This window comes from Buteo buteo, chromosome 19, assembly GCF_964188355.1.
Source record: "Buteo buteo chromosome 19, bButBut1.hap1.1, whole genome shotgun sequence".
Lineage (NCBI taxonomy): Eukaryota > Metazoa > Chordata > Aves > Accipitriformes > Accipitridae > Buteo > Buteo buteo.
In genome coordinates this window covers 12,222,246-12,240,645 of record NC_134189.1, presented here as the reverse complement: position 1 = coordinate 12,240,645, position 18,400 = coordinate 12,222,246, and the positions used below count along the sequence as shown (strand labels likewise).

Below are 18,400 nucleotides of genomic sequence, written 5' to 3'. Positions count from 1 at the left end.
GAGGTGGGTGGGACAGCTGCTACCTTGGTGTTGAAGGTGCAGTAAGGCTTGGAAGGGGGCGAGGACAGGTCCGTGTTTGCAGTCTTTGTGGCTCCATTTGTGCTGATGAGGTGCAAGAGACTTCTGAAATGAAATAACATTTTCAAATGGTGCTCATTCACTTCTGAAAAGTCCTGTTACTGTGGCTGTGTTGCCCAGGGGACTGAATTAAACCACTTCAGGCGTGGCATGGTTTTACTGGTACTAGCTGTGAGCTCATTAGGTCTGTCCTGGCAAACTTTTCCAATTACAGCCTGAGCTTTAGAAGCACAGCTTCCTTCCAGCCTGGAAAATGCTAATGCGCTGGTGGAAAGGCAGAGTGACCCTTCAGAGCAAGAGGATGGCTTATCCTCGGCTAGGGGAGGAAAACTTCCTTCTCCATCCCTGACTTCATCATTCCCTGATGAGTGCTTCTCTTCTGTGGGAGAAAAGCAGGAGTCTGTAGCAGCGGTTGCCTTCCTCCAGCATACTTTAACCATCCTACTGAACCTAGTAGTAGGGCTTGAGGTTTCTCTGAGGTTTCTCTTGCATTTTCCCATCAGAGAGGGAAGGGAAGTGTTAGTGCCCCAAGCCCCACACGTGTGCTGCTGTGCCCCCCTCTCTCTGTGCAGGGACAGCGTGAGTCCTGCCAGCCCATCAGGGCCAAGTCAATTAAATTGATTTGCGCTCAGAGGACAGCAAGCTGTAATTGTTTACCCGCAATCCTGTACTGTCCGGAAAAATGGAAGATTCTTTAGTGCCTGGGAAGAAATTCTGGAAATAAAAAAAAAAAAAATTTAAAAATACCCTCTCCAGTCTGACCGTTATGGTAAGGCATTTCGAGGGGAGGTTTAAACAAAGGGCAAACAATATACAAGGGGACAAAATCAAAACTCCTTTAAAGTATATGAAAAACTAGGTGAAAAGAGGGGATGAATTATTTAGCAGATTCTACCAGGGGAGCAGCAGCAGCCGAGATGTGATTAAGTGTCAGAATACCCAACTGGTGTGTGGAAATCATTGCTTTTCACCTGCCAAATGACCTTGGACAGAACTGGGAAATCCTGCCTATGAGAGCTCAGGCTAGCTGATTGATGGTGGGCTTTTCTGGCCATGAAGTCTACAGTGCTCTAAATCTTCCTGCACCTTCATTTTCTAAATCTATGAAACACTTATAATTAAAATGGTAAACAAATGGCATTTGATAGGTAGATCAGACTATACAGAGAAACTGCCAAACAGAAGTTTTGAATAATGAAGTCCAGTTCTGCTCAAATACAAGCAGATAAGAGCAAAACCACCAAGGAGATCATCTATTTTGAACGGTATGCCTCCAAACTAAAAAATCCAAAAAAGCAACCCCATAGTTTGTTTTTTGTTTGTATAATATTTAGTATTATGATGTCAGCGTGCCAGCTGTTACTAGGCCCAAATTTCCCCCCCGCCTTGATTGCATTTTCTATGCTCCAGAAGGTTCCTATTTTTATTTCATAGTGTGGATTGTGTTTTTAACCAAAAGGGGGTCTCAGAGTTGTTCACTATTTCCACTTTAGATCACTCCTCCCTTTGCAATTATCTTTGCGGCAATTTTATCAATTGTTTATTTCCATAGATAACGCTGGGGATTTATGGATGCGATTAAGGAGAGGGATGCACAGTGTGATCCACTAGTGGGAAACTGAAATGAGAGGAATTCAGAGTAGAAATAAGATTTAAGTGTGGGAAAATTGCATTAGAAGAACTTTTCTCAGGCGCTGGCAGGCTCTCCATTGCTTGATGCTTTCATACCACAATCAGGCACCTTTTTAATAGACAGATGTAAAGAGATGACTGATGGGCTTGATGCAGAAAGTGCCAGCTGTGTGTTTGGGTTTGCTTTAAAGAGAAGAAATGTAATGGTCTCCTTTCACTCTGGTATCAAGTCTCAAGAGACTTTAGCTAAATTTCATTAGATTTAATGAGTGAGAATAGAGGAGGAGTTAAATTCAGCAGCCTCTGAGCATGTCCCTCTCTGGAAATGCAACAAATTTTTCTCAAAACCTCCCACTCTTGTTTTCCTCCTGAAATTCCCAGAAAACCCACCACCTTGTTGTATGTGCTTGTACTTTGTCCAGTCTTTATATAAAGGAAGAATTTTCTGTTACGAGCTGCTTTCCATCCAGCCCAGACATGCCGAAGGCCCCAGCGGGGGCTGTGCCCCTGGTCCGGGGGGCAGGGGAGCGCTGGCGGTGCCGAGGACGAGCAGAGGACCCGGAGGTCTGCAGACACCCTGCGAGCAGTCCTCACCGCCACGCCGGACACCCGACCCTGCGCAGCACCGTGCCGGGACACCCTGACTTGGTCAGGGCAGCTAAATTCAGAGCATCACCTTCATCCAACCTCTGCTTCTCGTTGTCTCCCCCTCTCTCATCTGCACTACTTTTTCAAATAACCTTCCCTATGTCCCTCTCATTTTCTCTCACCCATTTCCCTGGCGGTTGCTTTTTGGAGAGTGTTTGCCCCTGCAGACTCCCTACAGGCTCCTGCTTCCCAATGGATGTGGTGGGAAGGGGAAGCAAGAGATGAAGATGCCCCCAGCAATATGGGGGGCTGTTTGTTGTGCCTGTGGTGGGAAGGGGAAGCAAGAGATGAAGATGCCCCCAGCTCTTTGGGGGTCTGTTTGCTGTGCCTGTGGCCGGAGAGGGAGGCTGCCAGGGTCTGGCTTACAGTTTGCACCAGAGCAGCTCTTGCTGCCGAGGCTAAGCCCCTCGGGCTACCACAGGGAGGACAGGACGTGCGTGCATCTTGCAGGGCTGTGACCTGCGGGTTAACCGGGGGCCTCTGTAGCCACCCTGGGGAAGGGGTCAGAGCCCCCAGATCCTCTCCAAATTCAGGCCCCTCCTGCTGCTGCTCCAGCGAGAGCGGCTGCTTCCCAGCAAGAGGGGAGGGCAACCGTGGGCCTGCTAAATATTATTTGTTCCCCTTATTTATTTTTTTCCCAGCAGCCTTTAACTTGACCCTGTGCGCTCGGTTTGTGCTGTTGCCGGCCCCCCGCTTCCCCTTTCTGAAGGCGAGCGTGTTTGTTTTCGTGCCGGAGGGCGACCCGCTGCGCCTGTGCGTGGATGCATGTGCCGGCGGGGCTGCCGCTGGCACCGTGCGCTTGCTCCCGCCACGCGTCCTCGTGCCCCGGCCCGGGACCCTGTGCCCCCCAGCCCCGGCAGAGGGTCTGTGGAGGGTCTGCAAGGCCAGGTACCACTGCCTGCCCTGCCTGGGGGGCAGAGGGCAGGCACCGGGCAGCAGGGAGGGAGAGCTGGCGGCTCCCACAGCGTGCCGGAGGGGCTCGGGGCTGGCATCCTCTCCTCCGCCTTGCTGGAGCGATACACCCTCGTGGGGTGAACCACAGCTGTATTTACCTTGCAGGGCTTCCTCCTCCTCCTCCTCCCACGCCTGTCACCAGCCCTGCCGGCGTGGGACCCGGGTGGCCGGCTGGCCACTGCCACGCAGCCCTGCTGAGTCTGATCTCAGCGCTGACTTAGCAGGAAGGAATAAAGCCGACGTTCTGTCCGCCTGCAAGCAGCGGGGCAGGGAGGAACGTACAGCTCGGCTTCCCAGGCAGCAAGGAGCATCCCTTGGAGCGTCCCTCGCCCCTCCACACCACCCTGGGGCAGGCAGCTGTGGTCTTTGGGATGAACTAGAAACTTGTTTGTTTTCTTGCGGTGTTTAAAGAAACCCCAGCAGCAGGAGGGCCCTCCTGGGTGTAAACCGTCCCTGTGGGTAGGCAGGTGCCCCGAGACGTGGGGGTTACGTGAGGTCGGTGCTCTCTGGTGAGACATTGCGAGGCCTTTAGTGCCGGCACAGGGAGATTAACCGGGAACAAAGCACCCATCCTGCACTCCCAAGGAGCCCGAGGAAGTATTTTCCGAGCAGCTAGGGCTTGGGGCTGGGAAGATAATGCCTGGCTGGGTGTAGGATGGGACAGAAGGAATGGGAATGCTTTACAGAAATGGCAGTGACTCATTCCCTGCCTCCTCTCTCCTGGGGTAAATGCGGACGAGGAAAAGCATTGGCCTGGGCTGTGCAGCACAATGGTGGGTTCTTTGCAGCAGGACCCCAGGGTTGCACAGCCCTGTGCCACTGCAGTGCTGTGGGACGTGGACTGGGTCATTGGGCTGGGGCCTGTGGGCCAGTCCTGAATGAAGGGGGAAAGGCAATAATCTGGAAATGGTGCCCTTTGCTCTCTGCTCTGCGTTACACTGAGCATGACGCTCCACGCAGTGTGTACCCACTCTGTGCTGTACCATCTCTCCCTGCTGATGGGGACAGTTTGGTACTTCTCAGCACGGCGCCTGTACTTGGTGTATGACATACACTGGGGTTCAATAACATTTTGCTTGAAAATGGTCTTTACTGTTATTTGTAAGTGCTTTGAGATCTTCCTAAGGAAGGATCTGTTTCAGTACAGGGGGCTATTAGATTTCAGTACATGTAATAAAGCAAATATTGCTGAGAAAATTAAGGGGTGAAAGAATATGTCCTCTCACAGGCCATAACCATCTTGGATAACTGCAGCTCAGGTGTGAAGGCTTCGGCTAAAAACAGAGAGTAGGAGGTTATTACAAACTGGAGTAAACAACATGTTCAAGGAAATTGAATTACGAATTAAATAAACTGGATGGCTTAGAAAACTGCAGACAACAATCAAATCAAAATACCCATGCCGCCAATGTGCTGGTGAAATCTGAACAGGATAAATTTTACCAGTCTCTTTGGGAGCAGTGGCCAGAGAACAGCAGCATGCTTTTATCTGCAGGGGAAAGAGAGCACTGACTGACCCTAGTGAGCCCTGCCTGACCCGAGCGAGCCCCTTTAGTCAGAGTGGAAATATTAAAATAATGAGACGCTGTTGATCAGCAGCACAGAAGGGAAAGGGGGATTTTGGATGGGCTGAAAAAACTATTCTCTGAGTCACTGCAGGGAGGGAAATGAGCACAGGTAGCAGGTTGGGGAGGAAAGATTGGGGTCGCTGTTTTCTGAAGCAAGTAGTCTGTGTAGCCCCCTTGAGCCCACGGGGCCGGGTGGGCAGTGGTGCTTCTTGTGAGAGGCTTGAGGAGGAGGCTGGACCACAGGCAGGCTGAGGCCCCTACTGACCCCAGTGCTCCTGCAGTCCTGGGACTTGCTCAGCTCTGTCACTAGTGGGGCAGCAGTACCTATGGCATCAGTCTTGTTGCAGTCCATTGACCCCCAAGCAATTTGGGAACTGCCAGGGGATTGGGAGGGATGCAAAGGTGGCTTCTTCTTTGGCCCAAGAGCTGCACTAACCTTTTAAAATGGGAAATAAACTGCATGCAGCCCGAGCTGGTGCTCACAGTCATGTTGACTAAGTAGGATCATAAGCTCTGCAAGCCAAGCTTAGCTTTATTTACTGTTTCAGCCACAGGCTGCCTTGCTTCAAATGCTAAGGCAGGTCCTGTATTGCCTAAAGATATCCTTTTGGGGCCGGGCTCCCACACAGCCCAGTGTGCACCCCATAGGTGGTGTGCTGGGCAGAGCAGGCAGCAGAGAGGGGAGCCCACAGACTCTGCACTGGTCTCTGTTACACAGTCAAGGGTATCACTGAGTTTTAGAAATGAGCCACTTCATAAGCCACAGAGTTAATGAAACTTGGTGTCTTGATATTTGGCTTCTGCCATGGCTGGTAAAGCACCAGTTCTTTTCCTGACACTGAGACATTTCTCATGTTTCTTGCTTGTGTGATTTATCTGATATTTAACACTGGTTGACTCTTTCTCCCTGTAGCTTTCTGCTCAGGGGGGAATGCTGAGTTCCTGTCTTTTTCCTGTTCCCTGGCTGTTGTGAAATTCGTAGGTAGTTGATATCCTTGAGGTTTCTACCAACTGTTAAATCTGGTTGAAACTTGTCAACTGGGTCCAATGTTATGGCAAATGTGGGGAAGGCAGTTTGATGGCAAAAGTCTTGTTATCTTGACAAATTGAAATACAAGGGCTCCAAAACCCACGAGAGGGTGTGATTTGAGCTCAGATTTGATGAAAAAACAGAGCTCTAGCAATGAACAGCAAAATAAAAAACAAACCTAACAAAACATTTCACCCCGATCTGTGCAAAGATGCTTAAATTATTGCTGCAAAGGTGTCAGCTGGTCCAGCTCACCTCAGTGCCTTGTTGTGCCTAAAAAGTAGTTGAAAAGTGGAGGCTGTGCCCTTACAGCCCACAGAGTGATGATGCTTTAGGAATCAATTATAAAAAGGGTTTTGATATTTTTCTAATCTTTTTGAAATGCAAAAATGAACTAATACTCTGCTCTTTTAAACCCACCTCCCCATGCAGCTCCTCCAAAAAGAGTAAAATATACTGAGGTCAATTAATTACTTTTTCCAGATCTCAGTGTCTCAAACTAGCTGTCACAGTCCTACCTCATCACCTGTCCCTTCCCATTCTACAAATCAGAGATTTGATCTGACTCCCTGTGAAATGGTGAGCAGGGTTTCAATAGACTGAAGAGAAGGCGATTGGGATGAACGTTAGCTGAATTGCTTGCAGGACGGTCAGGGAGAGCAGTTTCACCAAACCTAGCCCTAGCAGCACTTTGCTTTCTCTCCCTGTGGACTGAGCTTCTGGGTCTTGCAGCAGTGGGCAGGGAGAGGATTCATTCTGTGCAGCTGTTCTTTGAGCCAAAACCAGAATTTCCTCCAGAAAATCACAGCTAATGGGATCATAATATCCCTTCATAAGGCCCATCAGCCTAGGAAGGAGAAGAGGTAAATAAGAAACAAAACTTCTCGCTGCATGATTGCTCTTTGGTCCGTATGGAAGAGGAAAGGCAGAACCACGCATTGGTGAGGGTGGTCTGAGCAACAGGGGTGGCTGGGCAGGTGCTCAGGTGACCATTGCCTCAGGCCATGAAGTCTTGGCTGACAGGTACAGGTGTGATTTGGAGTCATCAAAACCGCTGTGGTGCTTTGCATTGACTTCTGTTCTTCTCAGAGGGGATCCTGGGGCAAGGCTGGTGTTTGTCTGAGGGCTCACCAGCACTACTACTCTGGGGAAGGAGGGTATAGCCAAACAGAGACTTTTCTCATTAAAGTAGTCCCAGTAATACTTTTCTTCTGCTTTTCTTTACTGATTAGCTTCTCTTTTGTCTCTAGAATGTGGCTACCCTTCAGCATTGGCTGAATGATTGTCTTATCTCTATTTTATAAACCCCTTAGGAAGAAAGATCTTAGAAAACAGAGGGTTTAATTAATAATTTTTGTCATCTCTTCATTTCTCACTGTTGCTTCCTGCTTTTGCTGTTCTCTGCAGAAGGTAGTGGTTGCATTGGTGACTGCACACAGCTAGGCTTTCAGATCAAATTTGGCATTGACAAATGTCAGCCTTGGAGCACTGGGACATGTTATTGACAGTGAGAGTGAAGCAGAGTTCAAAGGTGCCTCGTGGGACTAACAGCATTCTTGTATTTTCTTTTTGGAGCTGTCTTTTGCAAACAACTCTATTTCTAGTACTCCTCTACTCCCCAGTTGATTTTCTTTTAAGTTTTGGAGTCTTTAAATTAGGTCTTGGAGAGAAGGGCCACCACCAGAAGCTGTATGTACCCGTGCCACTCAGTGGGAGACCGGGCTTGCCCAAATCAAGTCCCTCTCCTCTGCTAGCATAGGGCTCCTCCAGCTTTTGTGGAAAATGTTCATCCAGTCTCTCACTGCTGGGAGGCTCTGGAGAGTCACAGGGTTCTGCAGATTTGTCCAAGGAAGAAAAAGATAATGATGAAGAGCCATACGTGCTGTGGGTTTGCAAGGCTCCCGGTGCATCCCTTCCCTTTGGCACTCTTAGCACCCCATGGGTGCCTCACTGAGCACTGTAATTCCTGGCACTGTATAACCTGCCCCTAGAAAAGGCTTGTCTAAATGCTGGGTATTGCTGACCTCCTGATCACTGGCCTTTCTGCTCGTTACGGCAGCCGCCGGGGCTCTGCCTCTTTGCACCCATGCAGTGTCTGTGCTCTGTGCTGGCCTTGTCTTCTCACCTGTGTTTGCATCTCCCTTGCAGGTCTGGATGGATGCAGGCACTCAAATCTTCTTTTCCTATGCAATTTGTCTGGGATGCCTGACAGCTCTGGGCAGCTATAACAAATACCATAACAACTGCTACAGGTAACTGGAGCACGGCTCTGCTGCCTAGAGCCTTCCCCTCCCTGAACATCAGTGTACATAGGCTGGTGAACTGCTGGAGGCTACTGGCCCTTTGAAGTGTCATGTTTTCTGTTTCTATTCAAGATGTAAGAAAGCTCTTTCCACGTGTTTTCTTCCCAAATCCGGCTCACTGTGCTTTCTACCCAAGGGAACTTTCTGTCTGTGCCATGGATAACAAATCCCCTCTTCTACACCAGCTGAGACCCAGCAAAGTCAGATCCTCTTCACTAGCTTTGTGGCCCCAGCCCACATCACAACCTCCCCTATTACCTGGGTGCATGAGTAGCCATCGGGGAAGCAGAGCTGTGAGATCTAATGGCTGTAGACTGGAGTCCTTTCACCTTGTGATTTATCCTTCCTAAGTTCATTTGGACCTAGTGTCTTGCACAATTGTCAGTGCTCTGAGTTCCTGTGTGCTGCCTATGGTCTACATATATACCTGCAGATGTAACTTCTGTTTCTTCCATACTCTCCCTGTGCTGGACTGCCCTTGAACAGAGATGGGCCATGTTGCCAAATAGAATCAGGCTGTCAAGTTGGAGTGGTCTGATGAAAATAAACTAATTTTGCTGTAGATGTACCCAGCATCTGGAGCTACATCCCCAGGGGTAAAAGGCTAGTGTGAGTGGAGGAGGCCACCTCTAGGTAAAACTACCCACCTGCCTTCCCACCCTTTCTCTGCTGACTGTGTTGCTCCTGGCACTGGGTTCTCCCCCCACCTTTTAAATTCAAAATTGTGGTTGTTACCATGGAAGGTCCAGGCAGGCCACTGGCTACACAGTCGTTGCTTGGCATCTTTCTCTTCACCTTAGAAGTTCGCTCCTGCTGCGGAGATACCTCTCCAACAGCAGCTGGATTGGTACTCCTCTTCCTTTTCACGTCCCTTCTCCCAGATGAGTTTTTGAGAGAAAAAGCTCTGGGAGAAGAAGAGATAATGGATTTGGCTTTGGCCTGCTGCATGTCCTTGGGCACTAGCCCTCTGCATCTCCAGCCTGGATGTGTTAACGTGGAGAGGAAGACACAAGCTGCTTAGCAGCAAGGTTGTAAAGAGCTTCTGTAGCTGCAGCTGGGAGATGTTATAGAAAGGGGAGACATGTCTGTTGCAACACAAATGCTTTATGCTATTCAGCTTTGCTAGGGAAATTGTTCTTAGTTTTGATGTCAAACATCTGAGCAGCCTGTTCCCAGGCATGGCCCCAGTTTTAATGAGTCGGTTCTGTGCTCTGCAGCCTTGGTTTGCACGGGAAGACAGGAACCAGCTTTAACAGGGCAGAGGGACACCAGCGTGGTGCCCCACTCAGTTATCTCAGGCCAAGTGTAACCTTTGGTGACCTGGAAGAGAAGAGGACGCGGGCAGGATGGACCACTATTTGTATGGCAGCGGTCCAAGATGGTGCCAAACGGAACAGACCATTTCTCGCCTTCTGGGGCAGTAAGGGACATCATCGGGGGTCCCTGGCTCCCCTTCAGGTGAAAATCTGGAGAAACCTCTTTGCTCTGGCCATTCCTCACATGCTACCCTCCACCACAACAACACCCCTTTCCACCTGCCAGGTGACTGCAGAGCACCATGCCTTTCCAAGGAGCGTTTGACTTGTCATGCGTACCTCCAGGGGAAGAGGGAGAAACACCAGGAAGGAAGAGAAACTATTTGAAATAAATGGGAACTTGTATAAAATGATGGAGAACGTAATTTGAGTGGAGAAAAGGTGGTTTATAGCAACAAGAGAAATGAGATTCTGGCATGGGCTTCCCACTGGGTTAGCTGAGCTTGGTGGAGCGTGACCCTCCTTACCAGCCAGGAGATTCACGGGGGCTCACCCTGCAGGCCTGTTTCGCTCTCCTGCCTTAGAAACCACATGCAAAGGCAGAGCAGTAGGTGCTGTGCAGTCCTTGACAATCCAAAGAGCTGTGCTTTGGAAGGAATAATCTGAATTTGTATGGCGCACGGGCTCTGCCTGAACTGTACTGTCTGGAAATGGTTGCAGACTGTGAATGGATTTAGTTAATGTGCAGGGAGGAGCATGCAGCCCCCAAAATGCTAGATACCTGAAGACTGATACAGAAAATGACACTGGATTTGCAGAGTAGCATTTAATAACGTCAGAGCGGGCCATGAAATCCCAGAAGGGGTGCGTTCAGTTTGGTTCAGAATATCTCTGAAAGATGCTGCAAATGTTATTGTTGTCCCCAGGGTTGCAGTCACAAGAGGACTAGGGAGACTGGAGCGTGAAAAGGAATTGGATAGATAAGAGGTGTTTAGTCTAAAGAGTAGATGGATGAGAATGAGAGGAAAGAAGACAAAAGGGAATAGATCAGAGAAAATAAATTGGATGGCTCTGTTCATCTTTTTCTCATAATGCAAGGACCAGGAGATATCTAGTAGTGCTGAGAACCAAGGAGATTGTAACTGGTCTGAGAAATCTATTAAGGAAAAAAAACCATGCCCCCTTCTCAGACAAAAATAATCTCTGGTACTCTCTGCTACAGGAAGGCCCCGGGGAGAGAGAGGAAAAAATCACGCATTTAGATGTGTAGCAAGACTATCTCATAAGCGAGGAGCTTAGGTGAGGAATGCATCTTTATGCTGTCCTTGGAGAAGCCTTTTCCAGGGGGAGATCCTGCTGCGTTGCCCACCCTGGGGCATCATCCTTCTGCAGCTCCCGGTGCTGAGCTGTGGGGGTGCTGGGAGAGAGGCCCTGCTGTGGGCACAATGGCTGGGGTGGGAGAACGGGGGCTGCCCTGGGGTGTGGGTCATACCTGGACCCCCACCCGGCTGACGCTGTGCCCCCTCCTCCCAGGGACTGTGTGGCCCTCTGCTTCCTCAACAGCGGCACTAGCTTCGTGGCCGGCTTTGCCATCTTCTCCATCCTGGGCTTCATGGCGGGGGAGCAGGGCGTGCCCATCGCCGAGGTGGCCGAGTCGGGTGAGTGGGGCTGCGGTGGGATGGGGCCGTGGGGGTGCTGCTCTTTGGGCCCCCCTCAGCAAGGGGAGCGTGCCCGCAGGATACCCACCCTGGGGCAAACAGTATCGCAGCTGCGGGTTCCCATCCTGGTGGGCAGCTCCGCTTTCTGCCTCCAAAGACCAGGGAGAAACAAATGCACGCTCATGAAATATTAAGATGCAATGGCCACGTCTTGAGGCCGATACAAGCTGCCTATAAGGGTCAGGGTTAGGCAGCTGCTGTCTCTCAGTGGGGGGGTGAGGTGCCTGCATGGCGTACGCCCGGGTTTGTGCTGTGCTCCCCCGGGCTCAGAGGCTTTCCCTGGCTCCCAGCCCTGGCGATGGCAATGCAGCCAGAGCTTGCTGTCCCCCCTTTCCCTCCCATCCTGCTGGGCTCCTCCACCCCACGAGGACCCTGGGTTTCACGCACAGCGCTGGTGTAACTGGAGCAAGAGGCTGCATGGCTGCAGGTTGTGCCTTGGCCGGGTGGCTGCCTCGGGCAGGGCTGTGCCATGCCGCTGCTATGCTGCTGCCTGCTCTGAAAGCCCTTCTCCCCGCAGGGCCTGGCCTGGCATTCATCGCCTACCCTCGGGCTGTGGTCATGCTGCCTTTCTCCCCGCTCTGGGCATGCTTCTTCTTCCTGATGGTTGTTTTGCTGGGACTGGACAGCCAGGTAAAGGTGCAGGTGCAGGGTGGTTCCCTGCCAGACAAAAGCCACTGTCCCTTTGGGACAGGCTTGAACTTGGCTGAGGTGGGGGCAGCAGGGCTGGGGAGCTGGTCAGGACAGGCTGACAGTGGTGGGGTCTCTGCTCTTTGTAGTTTGTCTGCGTGGAGAGCCTCGTCACAGCTCTTGTGGACATGTACCCCACCATCTTCCGCAAGAAGAACCGCCGGGAGACCCTCATCCTGCTGGTCTCCGTCCTCTCCTATCTGGTCGGGTTGGTGATGCTTACAGAGGTATTTTGGGCTTAGACCATCTGCGCGGTGCTTATTTGGTCTGCGTGCCCCCCTGCAGGGGGGGCCTGGCAGGTGGTGGGCTCTGTGCTGGGGCCGAGAGCTTGCTGGTGAGGCCCATCCTGGTGCACAGTGCCTGGGGGAGGCTGCCTTTCCCTCCCCATGTCGTTCGCGTTTTCCCTTCTAGCCCTCACCCCTTGTGCTGGTCAGAGTCCTGACACTTTTCCTGCCAAGACTGATAATTGGAGCTCTCGACAGGCCATATTTTGGTTATAGATTTATCTTTACATGAGCCAAACCTTTACAGCTGTAGCCTGTTGCATGGCGAGGGGAGCGCCTTTGTCCTTCTCTTTCGTCTTGGAGCTACATGAACACTTGGTGTAAGGAAACTTGGTGGGCCTGAGTGCACTCCATGTCTGTTACAGTGATTTCCCATATATTCCCTTGTTTTGATTAATTGCCTGGGAGTTAAACTGTTCTGGTTTAAAAGCTTTAACTTCTCTTAGCAGTATGTGTGTGTGGATTGACACTGCCACAATGCTCTTTGCATCTTCTGCTTTCATTTGGGCATAATTTTGAAAAAGCTGCCTTCAGTGTTGCATCTGCAGCTGTGTGCCTGGACTTCCCCACAGGCCCATTTTGTAGACAGCCTTACAGCCTGGGCAGTGAAACAGCCAGGCTGCCAGCCTCTGGGTGCCCAACACTCTTTGCCTGTGCCTGATTCATCTCCCTTCTCTCCCTCCCCACCTCGCCTTGCTGCCCCCTTGGCCCTTCCCAGGGTGGGATGTATGTCTTCCAGCTCTTTGATTACTATGCTGCCAGTGGCATGTGCCTGCTCTTTGTGGCCATCTTCGAGACTCTCTGCATCGCCTGGGTCTATGGTGAGTATGAACAAGGGATGTCCCCAGCTCTGGTCTCTCAGGCTCTTGCTTGGTCCATCCTCAAAACACTGGTCTATAGCTCATCTTGGCAATTGCTTCGCAGTGCAAGGCAGACCTCTAAACCCTTGCTTTGGTGCCCCTGGACTCAGTTGGCAGGGGCTTCCTCGCAGCAACGCCCTGGGAGATCTGCTTGGCAGATATCTCCGGCATGTTCCTATGTGCCCTGCTTTTGAGGTCCTCCTTCCCTGGGGACTTGGAGCTGGCTAGGAAATCTTTTCCCAACCTGTGTATAGAGGAGTCTGAGACCCTCAAACATTTTTGAGAGCCCTCTCTCAGCCTTGACATTCATAAGGGGTGGGTAAAGACTGGGTTCAAGTCCCAGCCTGGGAGATGCGGAGGGGCTGGTCCTGTTGACCCACTGGGCTGTTCTGGGGCGAGAGGATGTTAGTCCAGGACAAAGACTAAAGCTGGCCACGCTCCTGGCGAGCTCCCCAACAGGGCTGTCAGCTATGCTGAGGTTACTGCCTCATCTTCTGGGGAGTACCCAAACAGTTGTGAAGCAGGACCCCGGACATACAGACCCTGCTGCTCTCCTTCCCTGTTAACAGTGAGGCATCCTTCTCCTTCACAGGTGCTGAGCGCTTCTATGATAACATTGAAGATATGATCGGGTACCGGCCATGGCCCATCATCAAATACTGCTGGCTTTTCATCACTCCGGCGGTTTGCATGGTGAGGGCCCATAGGAAGAGGAGCTGTGGGGGGGGAAGATGGGCAGACCTAGGTGCCTCTGAGGTACAGATACCTACATATATACAGAGGGATGTGCAGATGTGCATATGTATAGGGGTTTATGTGGCCTGTACTATGGGAGCCTGTTCTGTGTGTTTGTGGCTTTGGGGGCCAGGCATGGGGCTAAACAAGGGGAGAGGGGTCTGGCTCAGCAGTGATAGAGGTGTCTGCTGGTGGGGTGAGCTCATTGCTGCCATGCCCAGTTCTGCACATGGGGGCTGTCCCAGCAAAGCTTGCTTGACTTGCGTCTCCTCTGTTGCTGTCCTGGGAAGCTCTTTGTTACCATGAGACTCTGCGCAGGCGTGGACTCACAAGGAAGACCTCTCTTGACTAATGCTGTTGATCTTTTTGCTCTTTTTCTTTTGGTCTCTTCTACCTTGCCAGGCAACCTTCCTGTTTTCTCTGATCAAATATACCCCGCTGACCTACAACAAGAAGTATGTGTACCCGTGGTGGGGAGACACCCTGGGCTGGCTGCTAGCCCTCTCCTCCATGGTGTGCATCCCTCTCTGGATCGTCTACAAACTCTCCACCATCAAAGGCTCCCTTAGAGAGGTGAGGCTGGTGCTCTGGGATCAGGGCATAGGCTGTGCTTCTGTGTTGAAGTCCAGCCTTGCAGGGGTATCATTTGTGTGTTGCAGGTTAATTAGCAGGGAGCCTAGAATAAATCGATTGAATGAGTCCATTTCTGTAACTGACTGTTGGTTTTATTAAGTTCTGCCTGGCTGGAGGGCTGCTCCAAGCTGGCTGTTGCCTCTTGGTGCCCTTTGTTTATTGCTTCTGTGTCTTTGCAAGCACCATTAGGAAAAAGTTCATTTAGATGGAGAGGATAAAGATGATCTCCAGTGCCTCAAGTCAGTTTGGAGGCTGCCCATGACTAAGGCTTGGGGCCTTGCTTTTAGAAAGCTCCAGATCCCGTGAGCGTTGCAGGCAGCTGAGTGTCAGTGGCCTGAGCCTGCCCAGCTCCTGGAGCTGCTGTGACCCATTGCTGGCTTCTCTGAACGTGCCTTGAGAGAGCCAGGGACCTGGCAAAGCAGACCTTACTCCAGACAGCGTCTTGTCCCTGCCATGGCTCACTGGAAGTTTCACAGACCTCCTGATACCCCAGGATCCCACCCGTTCTCTGCCTCCAGCAAGTGCTCAGGAATGGGTTGTGACAGCAATGGGCCCCTCATCGCCGTGTCCAGCGTGGACAGAGAGGAGTGGGCACAGCTGCAGGAGCACAGCAAGGATCACACTGCATGATGTAGAGGGTAGCTCCTTATACAATTGCTGTCCCAGTTAAAGCCAAACCTGTGTGTACGGGCTCTCCCTGTGCAGTCTGGGCCGGTGGAGGGGATGACCTGGCGGCACCTGGGCACCGACCTTTCCTTGGACTGCTTTCTAGCCCTGGCATGGAGCAAATGGAGGACAGAGCTTTCCTACTGTGTCTCAGGTCTCTCACGTGCTCAGTGCTTGTCTTGGGACAAGTGGTTGAAAGATGAGTTTATCCCCTCAGTTTCTGAAGTGCTGACTGTCCTTATTTGGGACATCGCTGGCATTTAGGGAACAGACCTGCAGCCTTGCCTGCCTGGCTGAAATGATACCCATGACTGGAAGGGGAGGGCCCGGGTCACCTTTTGTCCTTGTGGCTGTGTTCAATGCCTGTCTTTGCCTTCCAGAGGCTCCGTCAACTCACCTGCCCACTTGAGGACTTGCCTTCCAGGCCGGGCACGGGACATCCCCTTCCCTCCACCAGAGCTGGCCTCCTGATGCTGACAGAGCTTGAATCTCATTGCTAGGACCAGTGTGGCTCTCCCTCCCTCCCCCCAGGACGGTTTCTATACAGCCTTTACCACCTGTTGGATAATGCAAGGATTCTTCACTCGCCAAGGAGAGAGGGGTTTTGGGCCTGAGCTCCCTTCTCTGGAAGATTTGAAGGGCTGAGGAAGAGGCTGCCGTGGAGATGGTCTGCGTGGAGTTAGCAATGCACCTTAATCCTCTCCCTGGAGAGGGCTCTGAAGGGGCAGATCAAGCACCGGTGTTCCTGAGCATCCCCAGCATTCCGGTGGGCAGAAAGGAAGGACTGATCCTGGAGTGGAGAGTGTCAGAGAGTCACAGAGATGCAGCTCCAGCGTGGACTTTGGGAGCATTTCCATTCATTCCATTAAATCCTTGTTCTTCCCTTCTAGATCTGCTCTGTCTCAGTTTTGTCTCACCAGCATCCCTTGCTCACAGCATGTGATGTGAGCGGGATGTGTGTTAGTGGAGCTGTGCTGGGCATTCAGGTCCGGATTTCTGTTGCACTGGGACATTGGTATGGGAGGGCAGCCAGAGGAGAGGAACCTTGGTTAGGGTAGGAAGGAAAACAGGGACCACTGGTTTGGAGGCCCCCATAAGTGGTAGGCCTGGGGTACCTAGGTGAAGCAGAGACCACAATGCCACCTTCCGCTGGAGCCATCGCCAGATCGCAGCCAAAAGAGTCATCTGGCTGATGAGTCACTGGGCTATTCCCAGGGTCTGAGAGAAGCGCGTGGGTTTGCATTTTCTTCATGCAAGTGAAGAATCATGGGAAACTTTCCCTCGTCTCTGCAGGTCTGTGTCTTTTTTGTGCTGACTGCCTTCCAGGTGCTCTAGAGCCCGTCATTTTGGTTTTCCCGCATATGGAAGAAGGGCTGCGTGGCTGAAGCGGGATCTGCATGTTATGTCAACAAACAGGGCCCCTCGTTTCCAGGCTGTTTGGGTAAAAAAAAAAAAAAAAAAATCAAAGAGCTTGTGTTTTAAGTGCTGTAGCCCCAGCATCCGAGGAGGGCAGCCAGAGGACACGTAACCCCGGGAAGCTGGATGGCTCCCAGGAAACCCCGAGGAAGCTGGAGCCCGGGCAGAGCCGAGCGAGCGGCCGGAGGCTCTCGGCTTCCCGAAACGCCCACGGACACGGGTGGGCACGGCGCTCCGGCCAAGCCCTGCCGGTGCCGCGGGAAGACGCGACTGAAAGCAATCCGCGCCGTTAGCCACAAGGTGGCCCCAGGAGCTCACCCACCGCCGCGGCGCCGGTCGGGGTCCCCGCGGGGGGCAGCGGGCACCCCCGCAGCCGGGCCGGCACCCCCCGCTTCGGAAGATCCTCTGAGCTGGGGGGCTGTTCGCTCTGAGGGTCGGTGGCAGCCTGGTCACCGGCTGTAGGGCTGGGGAGGGATTTTTCTCCTGGGTCACGGTGACCCGGGTGGGCGTTTTTGCCCCTCGTCGCCTGTTGAGGTTTTTTCTGCAGAGGGCTGCGTCCCACGGGGAACGGTGACCTCGGCTGTGGCAAACACTGGTTTAGGTTCCCGAGGATCTACAGGCAATGGCAAGTTATTTGGCTTGGTTTTCTTGGGCTTGGTCTTCCCCAGTTTAGTGTTGTTGGAGCCTGGTGACCTGAGATGGGAGACAGGTCGATGATGGAAAGGGACCATGAGCTTTCGCTCACGGAGGCTGTGAAACTGGTGAGCACCAAGCACTGGGGGGATTGTTGCTGGGAGGGTTTCTGAAAGTGCAGATTGAAACTCCAGGAGGGAGAGCCCACTGGTCTGTGGTCCTCTGGGGCTTCATTGGCTCTGTTCCAGCGTGCCTGTGCAAACCTCATCTCATTTCCAGCCCATTTTCCAGGAGAACATGAGGGCGGCTGGGTTCCTTTGCTAGGCTGCATGTGCAACCATGGGTGAAGCCCCCGTGGTCAGCCCTGCGCCTTCCCTTGTCAAAAGCTGAGCTGCTGGGTTTCTGCACGCCTCCCTCCCTGCCTCTGGAGGATGCTGGGGAGCGGGAGCTCAGGGCTGAACTGGCTGTCATAGTTTTCCCGGGCAGCCTCAAAGCTCCAGATTGCCCAGATGCCACAGTGATTTATGGTGCTCATGTGTGAGCTGAAGGTAGGAAAGAGCATAGAAATCTAGGCCCTTTTGGAAAAGACCCACAATGCGATGGAGGATGGAGCCACCCAGCTGCCATTCCACTTGAATATGGTACTGGCTGGTAGTAATTACTCATAGAAATGAGTGAATGGAATTTTAATACAGAAGTGGTTTTTTTTCTGTTGGCTTTTTGAGTCAATCATACTAGAAGCTCCAGCAACAGATATTTTTATTCATGTTGTTCTAATCTTAAACAAACCTATGCTTTCATTTTCCAGTAATGTCTATAAGAGGTTTGGCCCACTGGGAAAGTATTTTAAACCAAATAGAAAATAGTAATTGTCCACAGCTATCTCCAAAATATGGCTGATGTAGAAAGCCTGCTCAGCTGCATGTAGGCAAAATGGGAGTCTGCTGAAAGGCTTGTGACTTGCTTTGTTTCAAAACAGTCTGGTGTCCAGTGAATTGGGCATGTGGTTTATTGATCTGGTTATATATGAGCCAGGAAACCTCCCAAGCCTGTGTTCCTACATGACCCAATTGCTGTAAAGCTTTGGATGAGCTAGGCAGGTCAGATAAACAAGAAAACAAAAGGTTTTGCTAGACATTCTAAAGTAAATGTCTTATTTTGGTAGGACTTCAGGACAAAGTATTGGAACCTATGATGCCTGGCTTGAAATATGAATTGAGTATATTCTGTATTGCTCATTGAGAAGGTTGTTGGACTAAATCTGAAATTAATATATTTTAAACTTCCAGACGTGACGTT

The 18,400-nt window shown here is 51.6% G+C and overlaps 1 protein-coding gene across 2 annotated transcripts in view; it reads left to right on the top strand.

Annotated features, from left to right (window-relative positions):
- LOC142042260 (sodium- and chloride-dependent GABA transporter 2) overlaps window positions 1-15,788 on the top strand; it is a 30,848-nt gene extending 15,060 nt beyond the window's left edge. For both annotated transcript variants that reach the window (XM_075052016.1, XM_075052015.1), the window contains 8 exons: window positions 8,059-8,162; window positions 11,003-11,127; window positions 11,705-11,817; window positions 11,964-12,101; window positions 12,877-12,979; window positions 13,611-13,711; window positions 14,156-14,326; window positions 15,433-15,788. In XM_075052016.1, coding sequence (XP_074908117.1) covers window positions 8,059-8,162; window positions 11,003-11,127; window positions 11,705-11,817; window positions 11,964-12,101; window positions 12,877-12,979; window positions 13,611-13,711; window positions 14,156-14,326; window positions 15,433-15,552 — 975 coding nt within the window. In that variant the 3' untranslated portion in view covers window positions 15,553-15,788. The remainder of the gene's footprint in view (window positions 1-8,058; window positions 8,163-11,002; window positions 11,128-11,704; window positions 11,818-11,963; window positions 12,102-12,876; window positions 12,980-13,610; window positions 13,712-14,155; window positions 14,327-15,432) is intronic.
- The last annotated feature ends 2,612 nt before the right edge of the window (window positions 15,789-18,400 follow it).